The sequence below is a fragment of the Ambystoma mexicanum genome, chromosome 3p (genome assembly GCF_040938575.1).
Source record: "Ambystoma mexicanum isolate Mex_15411 chromosome 3p, UKY_AmexF1_1, whole genome shotgun sequence".
Taxonomy (NCBI): domain Eukaryota; kingdom Metazoa; phylum Chordata; class Amphibia; order Caudata; family Ambystomatidae; genus Ambystoma; species Ambystoma mexicanum.
Genome location: NC_090925.1, coordinates 562,887,772 through 562,906,837, shown reverse-complemented (window position 1 = coordinate 562,906,837; position 19,066 = coordinate 562,887,772). Strand labels below are relative to the sequence as shown.

At 45.4% G+C, this 19,066-nt stretch overlaps 1 protein-coding gene across 3 annotated transcripts in view; it reads right to left on the bottom strand.

The window, feature by feature from the left end:
• Positions 1-19,066, bottom strand: part of SULF2 (sulfatase 2) — a 747,920-nt gene that overhangs the window by 24,482 nt on the left and 704,372 nt on the right. For all 3 annotated transcript variants that reach the window (XM_069651282.1, XM_069651284.1, XM_069651283.1), the window contains exons 16-17: positions 18,412-18,581; positions 7,037-7,179 (exon numbers count right to left, since the gene is read on the bottom strand). In XM_069651282.1, the coding sequence (XP_069507383.1) occupies positions 7,037-7,179; positions 18,412-18,581 (313 nt within the window). The remainder of the gene's footprint in view (positions 1-7,036; positions 7,180-18,411; positions 18,582-19,066) is intronic.

Below are 19,066 nucleotides of genomic sequence, written 5' to 3'. Positions count from 1 at the left end.
CAGAAAAGCTGTGTTGAGCTCTGTTTCCCAACTCAAGGTTTCAGGTCTTTAAGCCTCCGTGACTGTTTCCAAGTCACCTGAAGCTGCTGCAAGACCATTGGAGCTGCATTTGACATTTGAGACCGTTCTACCTCCTTGCATATGGTCTTTCCCCTTCTGTAATGGCTTGGCAGGCGAAGAACAGTGGTCTGGAGGGTTGCTCAGAGCAATGCCAGTGGTTAAGATTCATTCTAAACCTTCCAGCCATCACCTCTTTGTTTTTGCTGTAGCATCTTTTAGAGCCCAAATTAATGGGAGGATAGAGATAAAAGGGAGTTGCAACTAAGCAAAGGGTGGGAGCTTTGTGACAAGGAAGCAGTGTGGAGCTGTGCTTAAAGAGCATGGAGGGGAGTGGAGGAAGGAGGAGAGAGTAGGGAAAGGAGGGAGTTGAAGGAGGCAAAGACCAATAGAGTGACGAAAGGTAGTAGCAGAGGAAAAGGCAAGGAGATGGAGGAGGGAAAGAATAGAGGAGAGTAAGGAATGTGTTGGGGTTGCAACAAAGAAGTTTGAGGAGGAACGTAAATGAAAGAAAGGGAAGGAGGAAAGGGAAATGTATCTAAGGAGCGTGGAGAAAGAGACAAGGAGGTGTTGGTGGAAAAAGATGTCCAAATCAAACAACCAGCATTAGCCAAGCCAAAAAGACCAACTTTAGAGGAGTTGTTGTGAAGCAGGTGGTGAAACCAGTGTGACTTGAGCTGAGGTGCAGCTTAGGCCTGGGCAACATGGATGGAGAGAGACTTGTCTGCCTGGGTCCAGAACTTGGTAGGGCCATTTTGCTAAGAGAGAAACAGAGGGAGAAGAAAGAGGAAGCTAGAGGCTAACATAGCAAAATAGTCTGTATCCTGGGGGGTTTGGCAAGCCAACCATCAAAACTAAATACGACTTTCTCATTAGGAAGCAGAACAAGAAGGACTCCTTGAGACTCTGAGCCATGATGGCCCTTGGAGCAGTTGAGCCAGAAGGGCTCTTGGAGAATATGTGTCAATGATGCTCGTTCCAAATTTGAGCCAGGAGTGATTTTGGAGAACATTAGCTAAAAAGGTCCCTTGCAAATCGAAACCATGAGAGCCTCTTGCAAATCTGAGCCAAGAAGCTGCACCGAGAAGATGATGGGAGAATCTTGAGCATGTGGAGGGCTCAGAAGATGCCAGAGTCTGTGTGTAGCTCTGCACTTTAACCATTGCCAAGGGGCCCATAAGGATGACACCCTGAAATGTAACATGAGGCTGGTGGGATAGAAATCAACAGTCAGCTGAGAGCCAATACAATGTTTGTCAGTGTCCAGAGACCACAGACCAAGATCACCAACAGCCCAAGAATGCCAATGCTTGGTAGCACATGTATCCAAAGACTGGGAGACGGTGAGGAATCATGATCCCAGAAAACTGTGAGGGACTCTGGCACATTGTTGCAGGCACTGTTAAATAATAGGGATCTATTAGGTTTCCTCGACTTTTTTTGCTGAGTGGTACTTTGCCAAATATCTGTGCCGATGTTTCCAACTTTTTCTTACTACAAAAAGTGGGGGGAGACTATCTTTGCACCCCCAATCCACCCCTTTCTATGCCATATGCAAACTTACCCAATATAGATTTGTAGTAAAAAGTAGGTAGCCAAAAATTCAGCTAAAATAAATTCAGCAAACTGCCATTCGGCAAAAGTGAGGCCTACCAAATAATAGATCTGCGTCATAATAGGAGCGCAGCTCTGTGTCCTATGAACGTTGCACCCACGTACTTTGTTATCCTTGAAAGTTACGATTCTTTAATGGAAGCACCAACCGCATTTCTTTTGACGTACTCCAAGTCATCCTTTGTTAACCCTTTCAGCATCCTCCCACACTTTTCTTGATCCCTCAGTCTTTACACAGAATCAGACCTTTTTTATGATGTATTGTTTTTCCTCAACAACACTGCAAGGGGGGTTGTCCCATTCATCAGTCCTCTTACTGTATGTAAGCAATGTGCCTAATCATTTCTAACCCTTAAGTCACTATTTCATCTAAAATGCTATGGTGAGTACCAGTACAAAAGATATGATGGATGTGAATGCTGGACAGGACTTATTCAAGTTTACTCAGTTTATCCTTCCAGTTGCCAGCTTCCCTTCATGTTTTTTTTTCATTTTGATTGTACTCTACACTTTTAACGTATCGTCTACTGTCTAGCACACCTTCATTTCTCCTTCGGACCTTTTATCAAGGTCTGCCATCCTTATTTCGTACAAGAGATCAAGGACCGATGTAAGAATAGATTCGGAAACTGCATCATTTTAGAACCCACACTCTCTCAAGGTGGAAGCAGATTTGATGTTCTGAAGGCCAAAAGGCATCCCTGTAAGCCCATCACGTTGGTTATAGGTCAAAGTTTTGAAAACAAAAGGCACAAATGCCTTTTTTTCGACAGTAAAAGACCGAAAAAAAGGATCGTTTTTTTTTATTGGGGTTCTCCCCCAGCCCCCGGTTTTCTCTTTATAAAAAAGTTTTTTATACATGTTAAACTAAAAAGAACTATAAATAAATAAATATTAAAATATTTCGATCCATTTTTTCGGTTCTTTTGTTTTCGATCAAAAGGTTATTCGTACCTTTGCAGTCGAACCTTTGACCGGACAGCCATCACGTTCTGTCACCCTGGGCAGCTGCTTAAAGTTGCCTTCCTATAGCACTGGCCCTAAGACTATCACATTGTTCTCCTCCAACCTTCCCTACATCATTACAATGTCAGTATTGCACATACACATTCCAAATCTACTGCAAGTTAATTGAGAGGATTCCAGCTGTCGAGTGGAAGAGGCAACCCAAATAAGAACATTCATTGACTAGCTGTACTTTATCGCTGGCTAATTATCATAAAACCTTCGTCCCAAAAAAATGGTCAAAAGGTAATGTCATTTGAGACACAAGGCAGTTGCTATGTACAGCAGGTTAATGGCAAATGGAGTAAACAAGGCTTGTACTTTCTACCTTATTTGGGCCACACAGAATTGGACGTTTCGGGCAAAATTCATCATTGAACAGTTCAAAAGTTATTAAGCAAAGGATACAAAGCTATTTTCCGTAAACTCCCATTCATTTTCCCATAGACAAAAAGGTGCTTCGAATGAACACCTCCGCTGTTAAAACTACTGGACAGATTTTCCCCAAGCAAGAAACAAGCAAGGCACAAAGCATTACAAATATTCATTTTTTGGTTTGGTGTACATCTGTCCAGTAGGATTGTAAATATGTTATCAAGAAATGCGGTTCCCCCAGTCCCAGAAAGCTTTCCCCCATCGTGCATTACTGCACTTAGGCTTTTAAGAAATGAAAAGCTGGCATTTGCTTTGCTTGCTCACTCAGATTGATTCCTGCGGTAATTCCGTGAGTACATGAAAAATATAGGACCTCAAAATGATATCTGTAGGTGGGAAAGAGGGGTTCACATCGGGTAGGGGTGTTTTGGGGAAGAGGACTAAACAGTTAGGTGGCCACTTTGGGAGGGATGGAGCCACGGCCTTTCATCTTAATTGTTGCAATGTGGACAGTGGTCATAGCCTAATGCCATGGCCAGGTTGATCTGGGACATTGCAGAATACTCTGGCCCACTGGCCCTGGGTGAAGATACTTGCCAGTGGTCACAGTCTTTTATCGTGATGTATGCAGTGTGGACAGTGGCTTTGGCCAAAGGCCATGGCCCATGGATACTGGCGAAGGTATGGCATGACAAAATAAATCCTTGACATTTCTAGGAGCACACGCTTGAGATCAAAGCCGGGATCAACAATGACATCAGAAGGACATCATGGGTGACATCTGCAACGGTAACTCAGATTTAAGATTGTCGTCCTTCCTGCATCTGCTAGATTTAGCTGGGTTTATTGCAATGAACTGAACCATCATAACTCGGTCTTAACTAAAGTTTTGTTACTGAATTACAAGTATTTTGTTATGTTATGTCTCAGGATGTCTGGGAGCTCTTTATATGCAAATACATCCTTACCCTGAAGCTCTCCTAAAATCTGACACATTGAAAGGAATCTTTATCTCCAGATGGTTCCTGCACTCCAAAGGAGTGACTGATGTCACAGCCCTTCTATCCTCACATCCAAATCTTTAGGGAGAATCAGGGTGTGTGGCTCAAAGTTACAAACATTTTAATTCTAGGGCGAGTGTTCTGAAAAGAGAAATGAACACCCAACCCTTAGGATTCAAACCGTCAATACTTTTATGTATTTATTTTATTATTTTTTATTTATATAGCGCTTCTACACAGGTGAAGTGCTTCAAAGCATTTCAAGGCGGGAAGGTTACAATGGAATACAGTATTCATTCTACCAGAGACCTAAAGACCTGTGGTCATTCGTATGTTCCCAAAATGCTTTTTGATTGTATTAAAAGCAGCCAGGAATCCCTCTGGGGTTATTTGCCCCATTCTCGTAGGGGTATGTTAAACGAGTATAATAGGAGGGTACAATATTGCACATTTTGGGATTATAATCTTCAATGTGAAAATAATGTACATGGTTATTCCAGGTTTTGACAATGTGCTTTGCTCAGTAAAACAAGTGGAATGTTCTTAATATGACTAAAATATATACTAGTGATCACTAACATATATACCAGTGATCATTAAAAATGACAATTAGTAACATTTTAAAAAGAGTCTGTTTACAATGTTAGCACAATTAAATAATTTCCTTTTTTGTTTTTTAATACCTGCTTTTACAAAAAAATCTGCTACCCCCAAGATATCGGTTTTTCCCTCTCGTTGGGAAGCTGTCAATAATAGCTGGGATGGTTTCCTGGCAACGTGACTCCCTCACACATAGAGATAGAGAGAGACATAGGGCCTCATTACACGGAAGGCGGTGAGCCATGGCGCTATTAGCGCCATGGCTCATGCCGGTAAAATACCGGCACCGCCTTGGCGGAAAGGGGATTTACCGCCCCATTCCAAGGTTGGAGGGGCGGTAAATCCCCCTTCCGCCATTTCCCTTCCCCATTCCCATTTCTGCCCCATAGGGCTCTATGGGAATGGGGAAGGCGCTAATTACGGCACCGCAATTTTGCGGTGCCGTAATTAGCTCCGAGGTCCCTTAGCGGGTTGGTTTTTAACGCCTGCAAAAAGCAGGCGTTAAAGCACCAACCCGCTAAGGGACCTCGTAGTAAGGTGGTAATGGTTAACGGTCACCGTTACCATTAACGGTGGCCGTTAACCATTACCGCCTTCCGTGTAATGAGGCCCATAGAATGAGAAACAAAGAGAGAGCAATACAAAAAGAAAGAGACATATATTGAGACAGAGACAGAGAGAAGAGGAAGAGATGAGAGAGAGGGAGAGGAAAAGGGAGAGGGAGACTGAGAAGGAGAGAGAGAGTGACATAGAATGAGAAACAAAGCGTGAAAGACATAGAGAGAGACATTGGGCCTCATTACGACCCAGGCGGAAAACCATGGTGCTAATAGCACCATGGTCCATGCCGGTAATTTACCGACTCCGCCATGGAGGAAGGGGGATTACCACCCCATTACAAGGTTGGCGGGGCGGTAATTCCCCCTTCCTCCATGGCCCTTCCCCATTCCCATTTTTGCCCCATAGGGCATAATGGGAATGGGGAAGGCGGTAATTACGGTACCGTAATTAGAACCAAGGTCCCTTTGCGGGTCCATTCCTTAACGGCTGGTAAAACGAGCCGTTAAGGTGAGAACCCGCAAAGGGACCTCGTAATCAGGCGCTAAGGGATTACCGGTACCCTTACCGGTACCAGTAAATCCTTAGTGCCAGGGTCGTAATGAGGCCCATAGAATGGGACAAAGAGAGACAGGGATGAGAGAAAGAGAAGAGAGAGGGCAAGGAAGAGGGAGAGGGAGTGGGAGGGAGAGCTAGATTGAGAGAGAGAGCTATAGCTACTTTGCTAATAGTATGCAAAGTACAGCTAGTTAGATAATAACAGACTACTCTTTACCCATTATTTCTGATGCTGTGATAGTGTCCTAGCAAAGAGCATGCCTGTGCCCTCAAGCAATTCTAACACTTTACAGAGACATGAACAGTCCCATAAATCCTGCCTGTTCACAGATCTAATGGTGAAGGAATTATCTAGCTGTAGGACTCCAGCTAGATAATTTGCAACCACTGTTCTCCGGGCACATCATTTTAGGATGTTTCTAATACAGCTGTGTAGCCCCATTAGTCTGTCACACCACTTGGCGTGTTGGAGATCAGGAGGGTGACAGTGATTTGCAGATCAGCCAATGAATTCAATCCCCTGTAATCCTAATTCAATATTAGGCATTGGGCCTCATTACGACCCAGGCGGTAAGTTACCGCCTGGGTCGTACCTTTACCACCATGGCGTAAACTACATTTACGCCATGGTGGTTGGCGGACTTACCGCCCCATTCCGAGGTCGGCGGGGCGGTAAATCCCCAATCCCCATTTACCCTTCCCCATTCCCATTTTTGCCCCATAGGGCATAATGGGAGTGGGGAAGGCGTTAATTACGCCACCGTAAATTACGGTGGCGTAATTAACAACATGGTCCCTTAGCGCCATGGATTTTAACACCTGCATGGCGCTAAGGGACCTCGGAATCAGGCGGTAAGGGTCGGCGCTGTTTACGCTGCCGTAAACCCCTTACCGCCTGGGTCGTAATGAGGCCCATTGTCTTCAGTCTGTGATTGCTACGAAAGCGGCAGAGGGAGTATGATAAGAATGGGATACACAGCTGGTGTGAATGTAATAAATGTGAACTTTGTGTGAGAGTGTGGCCTGTGCATCCACCTTTCAATCTCACTGAATGGCAGTGGTGTAGCTGATCGGTGGGCGGTGTGAGACGTGAGCAGATTGAATCCCCACTCCTCCATCACGAGTAGAACCTGGACTTTTTGACTCATGTCATCATCACATGTCATTCCAGGTGAGCTCATTACACAACCAAATCTCCTGGCAATCCCCTGGCCTTCCATCCTCCACACTTGTAAGGAGTGGGTTTAGCTTCCTTGTGCCCGCATTACCTGGTATGGATCAGTGTTCAGATCGAAGTACTCCAGGAAGCCTGTTGCAAATTCACAAAACAGGAAATTATGCGTCTCGTTAATTGTTCTCATGCACCAGTATGTGTTGTTGTTGGCACTGGTGCAGGCACAGAAAGGACCCACTGTAAATAAAAAATGAAAGAGTTCATTATTTGATTTCATTCAGACTATTTTACTAGCCTACAACGAGTAATGACATTAAGCGCTGTCTCTCATAAGAGCAATGTGCTTTGTTTGACATCTATATTTACTGAAGACAGGAAATTGTGTTTCTACATAAACACTGCACAACAGTAAGAAAAGAGTATCCCCATAAACAGGTGCTTAGACCAGATGGGTTAGGGGTCACAATGGGATATTGAATGGGGTCGACAAAGATTAGCAGAGAGATTTGAGAATATTAATTCTAAGTAATGGAAAATATTTAGAAGGAGATGCCGCAAAATAGGGGAAATGGATGGGGGTGACGAGGCTGGTTAAAAGCAGGGGAAGGCCCCTTCCATGTTGAGGACGGTTGGGTAGAAGGAATTTGAAGGGGTGTCAATTTCACATAGGCAAGCATTCAGCAGGGAGGTCGGAGAGGATCGGTAGGGTGATTCAGGACTTAATCGAGAGGAGTGCAGGAGTTTAGCCGAGTCGCATGAGGAGGATCCTGAGAATAAGTGGTGAAATCAAGATGCTAGTGGTGTAATAGGTATGGGGTGGACAGACTTTCGAGATGTTCCAAAGCTCACCCTTGATGGTGTGTCAGTTGAGGCGATTAAGTGTTGGCGTATGAGGTCACTCGCAAAGAGAATGCTGAGGTGCTGAGCCTTAGGGAATGACGGATGCAGATCAGGGTCAAAGCATACTGGAGAAAGCTGGAAGGGCATGGCAGTGAAAGCAGGGAGGTAAATTAAATTGGATTTGGAGGAATAGAGCATGAGGCATTGGAGTACCACACATTGGTGGAAGGCTGATAGAGGGAGACAGATATACTGGGTGAAAGTTCTGAGGTGAAGGAGGGAAAGAGGAAGATTTACAACTACTGAGGAGATCTAAAGAGTAAAAAGGAGGGGTCCGCGGACAGACCCTTGAGGGGATTTCCCTTGGAGTGCAGCAGACATGCCAGTATTCCAAGAGATGGAGAAACATTGGATCAAGGAATAGGAGGCAATCTACCCGAGTGCTCGGTCTTCAATTCCTAAGTCACAGAGGGTGAGGGGGCCCGGGGAGGAAGGAGTGCATGACAGCAAGAATGTCTGCAGGTAGGTCAATGAGAATGAGATTAGGGCAGTGTTGCGAAAAGTGGACCTTAGTGTGAAAGTTTGACACAAGCATTGGTGTTGTCTCCATAAAGTGTTTGCTGTGAAATCAAGATTGGAAGTGGTTCATCTAAATAACTAGACTCCAGATAATCAGTGATTCTGTTTGACACGAGATCTCTTAAGATTTGGAAGAAGTGGGAGGGGGAGAGAGAGCGAGAGAGAGAGACAGAGAGAGATAGAGAGAGAGAGGATGGGACAAATAAAGAGATAAAGAGAGAGCGAAAGAGAGACAGGCAGATAGAGGCTAATAGTTTGTAGGGCGTTTGGGTGGGTTGAGGTCAGCACAAGGCGTTTTCAAAATAGGTAGAGCAGTTGCAATGTCAGAACAGTCAGGGAATATCCTAACTGTGTTAGAAAGAGTATAGCAGAAAATCAGGTTATGGGTGCAAGGTCTATGGGCCTCATTACGACCCAGGCGGTAAGTTACCGCCTGGGCCGTGACTTTACCACCATGGCGTAAACTACGTTTACACCATGGTGGTTGGCGGACTTACCGCCCCATTCCGACCTTGGCGGGGCGGTAAGTCCCCAATCCCCATTTACCCTTCCCCATTCCCATTTTTGCCCCATAGGGCATAATGGGAGTGGGGAAGGCGTTAATTACGCCACCGTAAATTACGGTGGCGTAATTAACTCCATGGTCCCTTAGCGCCATGGATTTTAACACCTGCTAAAAGCAGGTGTTAAATCCGCCATGGCGCTAAGGGACCTCGTACTCAGGCGGTAAGGGTCGGCGCTGTTTACGCTGCCGTAAACCCCTTACCACCTGGGTCGTAATGAGGCCCAATGTCTATTATGCAAGGGTGTCTATAGGAGCACAGGCTGGATTGGCTGCCCTGGGGATGTCTCAAGTTCAGTAGATTGGGCCAGGAAGAAGGGCAGCTGTATCAGGGGTAGGATACCGTGCAGAGAATTAAGGAGTGGGGAGAATTAGGATGGCCAACAGGGAGTCCCTGATTGTGAAGATTTCCACTTAGTATTTGATCTGAGCTGAACTCACCAGCTCAGGCCTTGCTTCCTAAATGGTGGGCGTGTTATGGGAGAGGCAATAGGATAGGCCTGGGTGGACGGACAGTACTTTTCTCCTGCCAAGTGGTAAAGTTTCACCATCGAGGTAAATAGTAGTGCCTTCAAGCCACGAAAGGGACCAGTTTCCACACAGCTGAGTGGGAAAACTTTCTGCCGAGTGATGTCTTTTCTGTAGATTAGGCGTGGAGAGGCATGCAGCTGTGTTTAGTCACCTCTTTGGCATCCTCCACCTGGTGTGTGTGTGTGTGTGTGTGGTCATTGGGGTCTCTGTCACCATTTTTAAAAGACCTTCTTTCTTTTTAGATTAAACTCATAGAAAGATCCCTGACAATTGCTAATATTTCTTGTTCTGGCTTAACACATTTATCTGGGAGTTGCTGACAAAAGACACAAAGAGCGCTTTTTGACCAAGAGCTTTATCTGTACATGTCATGTCCACTAGCATGCAATCTGCCTCCTTTTTATGTTCTCCAACACTGAGCACCATGCTCAACGATGACACACATACGTATGACCGACTTGCAAGGACTTCAGGATGCTACCATTAACACATCTAAAACTTGTATTCAGAGTATAAGTGTTTCAATTGCACAAACAAAATATTTGTTGGAAACACAAGTCTATGGGCCTCATAACGATTTCAGCGTTATACCATAAAAGTGGTGGTAACGGAATTACCGCTACTTTTAGGACACTGCTGAATTAGATGTGGACGCTAATTCTGCCGGCAGTATTAGCACCAGCGGAATTACTGCTGAGCGTCACAGCTGAAAACCGGCAGAATTACCGCTAGGGCTAATTTTGTGGTGGAACTAGCACCATTAATAAAAATGGTAATTCTGCTGCATCACAATTGGAAATACCACCGAAATACCACCAAACACGGGCAGTAATTCTGCAAAAAACACAGTGCCGTTACCTCCACCTAAAAGGTGGATGTAAAATCATCCAGGTGAAGAAAATGACTCCACAGGTGCCAATAATAGCCACCAAAAGGGTATATAGGGACCAGACACTTTTAAGCAACATGCAGCCACAACCAGACATGAGCTATGGGATCCAGAACGGGCTACTGTTCATTGAGCAACAGCGGCATGCAAGGCCACAGCTGGGAAGGAGACAGGCACCACAAAGGCGGAGAAGTCGTGTGCTGCGGAGACCACCCATACCACGTATCTGCCCACCCCCTAAGGCACTGACTGGCGAACAATTAGTCACACTATATTGGTTGGACTGGCACACCATATCAGACCTGCTGACCTTAATTGAGGCTGAACTCCAGAGCGCCAGCTCCATCAGTACTGCCATCCCACCCCTGGTAAAACTGGTGCCCATCCTACACTTCTGTGCCACAGGTGTATTTCAGTACACAGTTGCGATGCTGCATGGGATGTCCCAGCCAACATTCTTAAATCATGGATGCATTCATGAGCCATCCCTATCAACCAAGGTTAGGCGCACACTGCAAAAGCACGTTTCTATGCCATTGCCCTGTTCCCCAATATCATTGCAGCACTGGAGTGCACACATGTGGCATTAGTGCTCCGCCAGGCAGTGGAACCGTCACATCGGAACTGGAAACATTATCATACCATGAACATTCAGATGGCATTCAATGGGGATCTTGTCATCAGCTACTGCTGAGCCCGATTCTCAGGTGCCACTCATGACGCCATGGTACTGAGGAACAGCACCCTTCCAGTTTACATGAACACACATAGAGGACAGTGTACCTGGCTTTTGGATAATTAGCCAATCTGACAACGATATGGCACATGGAGACAGGAATAAAAACATGTGTGAAAGCTACAAGTCCCATAATTCCTTATCAAGAATGCATTGAATCGGCCATGGCCCATTACCCACTTTACGCAGGCCACATAGTGACCTGAGGAAACTCTACAGGCCATTCTGGTAGGCATGAATGCAGGCCCACAATTATTCACATCAATCAAGACCCTGGTCAAATCCAAGAAGCCATTCCCTGACAAAGCCATCACCATAGTGCCACCTTCAGGGATGATGTCCAAACAGACACAAACACATGAACAATGTTCCAGACACACTGTGAATAACTGCAAGTGTCCATTTAAAGCCAAGGCCCTTCCACCTCAATTGATGTATGGTGCGCCATCCACAAGCACAGATGAGCACTCAAAGGCCAGCAGCACGCTAGAACAATAAACATGTACTTTGACAAACAGTCATGCTCAACACTGTCCTTTCAATTTGTTGTAGGTGACTCAGGCTATCCGCAGTTACCCTGGTTGATGACACCTGTGAGGAACCCTTGTACACCGCAAGAGATAGCCTATAATGAGCCACACAAGAGGACCAGGACATGCATTGAGTGCACATTTGGGCTGCTAAAGGGAAGCGTTAAGTGCCTACAGCAGACAGGTGGTGCACTCATGTATAGCCTGTTAAAGTTGGGAAAATCGTCATATATGCGCAATACTGCACAACATGTGCATACAAAGGAACATTCAAATGCCTCCAGATGAGGACTATTCCCCACTGGCTCTGATGAGGAAGACATTTCAGGTAACAACAGGGCACCTCAGGATATATGTGTAAAGGTAAGAGAAGGACACATTGTCCCCCAGGACCCAATGGTCAACTATTGTTGATTCCAAACATATACACCTCTCACAGCACTATAACCATTCACTCAATGCACGTACATCACTTCAATTGAATTAACACTGGATACATTGACTGGACTCAACAGTGATTTATTCTATATGTACATACTTTCATCCCCAACACCATCCCCTCCTCACACCCTCATCCCCAACATCATCCTGTCCCCACAACCTTGTGTACTGTAGCCAGTCATATGTACATGTCTACTATCTCCTCCTCTTGCTACCTTACCTTTTTGGGTTGGGGTGTTTGGATGCCTGATGCACCAGGGCAAGCGCCTTGGTGCAGTGCTCACCACAGATCCCTCTGTTGGGGTGGCCAACACAGAACTGGGCAGTTCACCACTCTGGATGTGCTGCAGGGTGAGGGTAATGGCTCATGAGATGTTCTCATTCGTGGCTGACATGTGCTCGGCCAACTCGCACACCCTTTGGATTATAGGCGTTGTTTTTCCTGTGCCATCTGCAGCATGCCAACACAGACGACTCCTGGAGGCATCATGCATCACGTCCTGTATTGCCTGGGAGTGGCCCAGTTGTTCCTGGGTGATCCTCTCCATTCACTCCTGGTGCTGCCCAATCTGAGAGAGCCTCTCTGAGATGGCTTTGAGCGTGTGATGGGTACTGGCCTTGGGGATTCATGGTGGCTTCCCTCTGAGGTAGACGTCTGTTCCCCATTTACCTCATCATCCTCAGCAATGTATTCAGTGTCCTCTGGTTGACTCCAATGCAGGGCATGGCACACTGATAAGGGGAGAGACTGGTGTGAAGTGGTGGAATGCTGGGTAGATGAGTCCATGGATAGTTGGCTCACTGCAGAATCTGTAGTGGTGGTGTTAGTGTTGGCTCCCACAGATGCTGCTAGGTTGGCTGGTCAGGTGGCTGTATTCTGAGCAGTGGCCTGCCCAACAACCTCACTGGTGTCTTCTGTTGTGTGGGTGATTTGCAACCCAGACTGTGGCAACAGTAGTGGAAGGTGGCTGGTTGGGAGGGAGTCCTGCAGGCTCTGTAATGGTCAGAGTTGGGGCCCACGACTGCGACAGGTTTGGCTGTGCCCACGTAGGTGGTTGCACCAGTGCCCTTGGACTGAGGGGTCTTAGAGGTGTCTTCATGCCCAATTGCCTTCCAGGCTGCTGCAGCGCTGGCCTGTGCAGAATGTCCTGATGCATTCTTGTCACTTCCAGGAGCAGATTGACCAGGTTTACTGGGGTGTTGCTTGGGGCCCTGGCTGTCTTGTGTGCCTGTTGGGAGATAGTACACATTGCCTCAATGCCCTTTTTGAAATGTTGTATGGTGCGGTCTCATGAAGTGTACCTTGTTCAAATGGCAAAGAGTAGCATGGTTACTGGTTTGATGATTTGATGTGATTCTTTGCTGTGGGAATGTCTACCTTTCCCTGAATGTCGTCTCATGTGCGTCCCGGTTGTGCCAGGTCATGGTTGCCTATGTAGAGCTAGGACAGTGTTGCATGCATGACCTGTACTACTGTCACCTGAGGGGTTCCCTGCTAGCCATAGTAGTGTGAGTGCGACATTTGCCGACACACTCTCTTCATAGAGGCCCTGCAGCTATCGATCCGTTGCACTTATTGACTGCTGGGAGAGGATACCTGCAGATGTTGGATGTGTGCCATGCGTTAAGTGGGTGGCTGCCATTAAGCTGATTTGCATTGTGTATGCAAGGGTGCTTAGTGTGCTGCCACCAGGTGTAGGTCATGTACCATGCGATTGGCTGGCTGTCCATGTTGCTTGCTGTAGCGTGTTTGTTGTGTATGCCCTACATGAAGGGCCTCCTCCTACTTGATGGTGGGTCTTTTAGGGGGTATATATCTATCATGCTTTCTGATGTACAGTCCTGTGGTGTTTCATGTGCTGTACCAATTTCCTGCTGGATGACTGCAAATGTGTATGTTCACATTATATTGGCATTGGTGTAAAGTGATCCCAAGTTTCACTCATGTACTCGCCAGTGTCTTACTGGCTGCCAGTTCTACCAATCCAACATCCTCCAGGCCCACCATGTGGAGGATGGTGCTCACCGTCTCCTACCATGGTGTGAGCTGCAGAGGCTCCACTGTACCTCCTCCAGTGGGTGCTGACTCATGAAGGTGATTGGCTATGAGGGTGCAGACCCTGGCTTTGAGGTCATTCCACCTCTTCCTGTTGTTGTTAAAGTTGGGATGCACGTTTCATGTCCCAACATAGGGAAAAGGTTCACGTTGCACATGTCACATTACAACAATGCTGGTGCAAGGTTAGATGCGACGGTGACGCAATGTTGCAATTTAACATGTGTTCATTGTAGATAAATCGATTGGGAAAAATCTTAGTATGAGTGTTACTTTGTGTTCAGTTTGGATACATTTTAGATTTGCATCATGTAGCAAAATAATAGAAGTCGTGGGGACACAACGTAATTGTGCAATGTACAATGTGTAGTGCTTAGAGTGGGAAGCGAGGAGCTTTATGCATGCAAAAAAGAGAAGTCAGCGAGAGGAAAGCCACTGTGAGGGGTGCAGTAGTCCTGAACAATATACATGTGGGATTCGATAATGGTTTAGATGAGAGATATGTTCTGGGATATATGGGGAATATGGGATTCATTGTGAGTACATGGAAATAACGCAGATCACTGTTACCCCAGAGCTGGGTTTCGTGTAGGCTGCAGAGAGTTTGCCGAGGTGAACTTTGCATGGCCTGAAGGGTTGAATGACCAGGTCAAGGAAGGAGGAATGAAGCAAAACACATTTGGGCAGCAGGCAATAGCATCAAATGGTTACTTCAAGCAAACATTAAATGAAGTGCCGTTAGGTCATGGGTTTATGGTTAAATGGGTTTGTGGATATAGGGAACACATCTTCCTGGGAGCAAGGAGTCCAGTTGTTTAAGTCTGGCCAATGGTGAGTCGAACTGGCATTAGTTAATAAAACACATGGATGGCGTGCTGGAGGGCAGAGTTTGCTGGTGTTTCATGGGTTTCGCTTAGGCTCTTAGGAAGATAAGCAGGATGTGTGCTGGAGGCTGTATGATCTGAGATGGCAGTTGCAAATAAGGTACCATGAAGGAATACAGCAGGAGTAAACATGGGATGGCAGTGCGTCTGAGACGATAAGATGTTTATTGCTTGATCAAAAACATGGTTGTTTATTTCTCTCCCTCCTGTTGTTTGAGGTTTTCTTGTAAAAGCCTTGCACATCACGTATTGGGTTAAAGGTTTCCTACCAAAAGGGACAAGTCATATATTGAATTGTTTTTCAGATAATAAGGAGATTATGTATAGAATGTCATGACTGATTATGGAAAGAAAGCACATGGGGTTAGGGGATTGTGTTTTTTCAATGTGTCCAATGGGGTTTGAGAATGTAGGGGGATTCGTTTTCCTTGTATAGGGTTAGCCAATGGGAATTTGAGGGATGACTTTGTAACAAAATATGTGTGATTACGTAAATGTGTATAAAAGCAGCAACTTAATTGAATGCTGTAAGGAAGGTAATTTTCAGCTTCACAAGGCTGACTAACCCCTCCCAGCGGACAGCATGTTTATAAACTTGCTTTTCTGACAAAGTTCATTTACTCTCTGTTTAAGCTGTTTTTGTGCAATGGATTCTTGGAGTCACATTCCTACACAGTCCCACAGGACATTCCCAACAGCCGCCAACATGTCCCGGATCTCGCTCCAGGTGATGTTTTTGCACTGATGGGAAGTCTATCTGTTTTGGGCTCCATGCAGCTACTCAGACTGGGCAACCAACTACTCAGCAAGTAGAGAGCTCTTACTCACTGAATCTTGGCTTCCAAAGCTGAATTTCAGGAACCTTGGCTTTGTTTTTTCCTCCAGATATGTTTGGCTGACTTCCAGAATCGGATGGCAATTCTAAAACGGTGATCTTCGGTGGATTGAGTTTTTAAAGATGGCTGCCATTGCACTTCCCATTCGCGGCATGATGACTTTTCATTTGGCAGCATTTGGCAGCAGTTCCACAGAGGGAATTACCAAATGGTAACTCTGCCAAGTAAGAGCAGTAATGGTAAATGTGCCAGCATTTAGTGGTTTTACTGCTATCCTTCATTTTTTGGCTGTAATTCTGCTGGATGGATTTACTGTTACCTCTGATGGTTGGTGCGTGCCACTGTCGACTCCCAATTTGGCTGTAATTCCACTGGACGACACAGCAGTAACGGTAATTACGTCTGGCGGAATTACTGTCATTTCACCACAATACTTATAATGAGGCCCTATGTGCTTAACCAAGAAGTTAAACGAATGGCAAATTGAACATTTGTGTGAACCCGAATGTGTTGCCATCTGTAGCACACCTTTACAATAAAGGTTTGCTGCTTGTGCCCCTCTCCTGTAATTGGCTTGATTTCTGGACATGACTATCAGCACCTTGGTAAGGCTATGTATTTACATTCTGCAATGGTGAGTATGCTCATTGGTGATAAGTGTCTGCTTACTGCTCGCTTACAAAAAGCACTTTGGGAAGTGAAATCAGGACATCCACCAAATGACCAGCTTAAATGAGTCAAGGGCTAGCTAGTAACTATAAATTCAGTGAGTACATATACTTCGGAAACCACTGTGGATCTTCCACTTCTTGCAGGGTTGGAAACACTGTACCCAAGAGAAAATGTAAGCACAGGTGAGATGGCCATGACCACCATCTTCCATGGCATCCCTCCAATCACGTTCAGACTTAAGAGCATTTGTGAGTGTTACGGTCCCCATCTTCCTGGGATCGCTTTACACACCAGGATATGTAGGAAGAATTGAGAATGTTATGACTTTCATCTTCTGGAGCTACCCTTTACCCACCATGATACTGAGGCAGAGTTGGAAGTCTCACACGTATCTGTATATTCTGGAGCTATCTTCCACCCACCTTGAGAATCAGTCAAAGATGGACATGTCATGACTACCTTTACATGCCAGACCTATCCACCAACCACCAAAAGACTTAGGCAGAATCGGATGTGTCATGACTATTTTTACATTCTGGAGTTATCATTCAACCTATCTAGGCGAATGTAGAACGTGGCCATTATATGGAATATAGGTTCGCAGAAGTTAGCCATTCTATGTTCAATATAGGTGCTTTTGAATGTAGCCAAAGTATTTTAGCTGGCAGAATGTAGAATGACACCACTAAACGAAGATAACTTTAGGTTATGGCGAATGTACGGAATCTAGGAATTTGTTCGGGTGTACCCAATATATTTAAACCTATCGCATTCCATGACCGCCATCCCACACTCATCTTCTCTCATGATTGACACTTTGCACAACACCTCTGCCATAAGAATGCAGCTAAACTTTTGCCACAAAAATTCAAACTGAAGCTACACACAATGACTATCCCCTCACATACCGCCTCTAGATTACCTCTCTCCACCCAATCACATGCCAACTAGACATGAGTGGGTAGCAGGGACTTGGCCTCCCCTCCACTTCATCATATTGGCTATAATGCACTCACACACAGTAGCACCTCCTCGATTTTACCATACCTTGAACTTCGGTCCCCCGAGGGCGTTCAACCTACAGCACATTGTGACCATGGAAATGGTGAAAGGCGCTATACAAATGACGCATTACATTACATTACCCAAGACTTAGGCAGAGTTGGAAACGTTATGACTGTCATTTCCTGTGGCTCTTTTTCTGGATCATAAGCATGTCTGGAAGGACTGTACTTCCCCTCTTCCTCACTTGTTCCTAAGGGGAAAAGGAGCGACCTTACCTCTCTGTCTCTTGCTGTGTTCCACACCTACACTGCAACTTCATGTGGGGCTCCATATGGTTTACATGATAGTTGCACAGTAATCCAGAAGATGATTCATTTTCGCTAGATCATTATTAATGTTTCTTTGCAATAATGAGGACTTCCCTTCTTTTTTCATTTAGTGTTTTGTCTTTTATTGTAACACATTCATGAAATCATCCGTGACAACATTCTTATGAAGAGGATGGTGTGACATTAGCCACTATCTGCTCAGGATAGGCTTTGTTTTGCCAAACAGTAGCTGAGGAGTGAACCTCGGGTTCCTATGTCCTTTCAGGCTGTACCCATAAGATTTGAATCTATATAGTTCATGCTGGCCCCTAAGGAAGGTCCACTTTTCTGAATAACCTGCTAGATGCTTAGGGTTTAGGAATCCATCCTTGCATCTGTTAAACAGTTTAATCTCATCACTGATTAATCAAACATTATATAGATTACCTCTTTACTCTAAATACATGTTTTGTGGCAACCAAATTTTCCATCACAACATTGTTTGTGCTGTGGAGTATTAACACCATGCATCCTTTACTGTGTGCATCAATGTTACAGTCAAACAACATACACTATTCATCCGCACATGCACAATCTTACATGTCCAAAAGGGGGCGGTCTGCCAGTGCTGGTTGTCATGCGTGAAGCAGGTCAGGCCGGGCATGCTGCAAGTGTCGTTGTTTTTGAGCCTCTTGAGTAACTTGCGTAGCTTCTTCTTCCGCCTCTGATCCCGAAGGAGCCACACCTTGTCCTTTTCTTGAATTACCTTTCTGTATGTACAGACCAAAGCATTAAACAGTTAAGGTTGTTTAGCTGTTTCTCCCAAACTGTCAATCATTTCACATTGCGGATCTCCAATCATACTGCGAATAACCATGGCCCTGTGGAGCCTCATGCCAGAAACTTTATACGTTACAAGTGCCATTTTGCACGGTATTGCTCAAACCGGCAAACAATAGCCCAAGTACAAATACAGATTTCCTAAATGCATTTATGGGTAAGATGCTCAGTGACCAGTTTCTCTGAACTGAAGCTGCCAACAGCACATCAAAGCTCTCTTGCTCTTCTCCCTCTCAATCCCATTTACAAAACCCGATATCCTCCTTCCTTTGCAGAACCGCCAGAGTGCCAAGAAGCCACGCAAGTTGCAGCTGGTACGGAACAAGACTCATTAACATTAACAACATTAACATTATAATGGTTTCTTCAACCACAGTTTTTGAGTGGATATTTAGGTTCACCTGTTTGGGTAGTT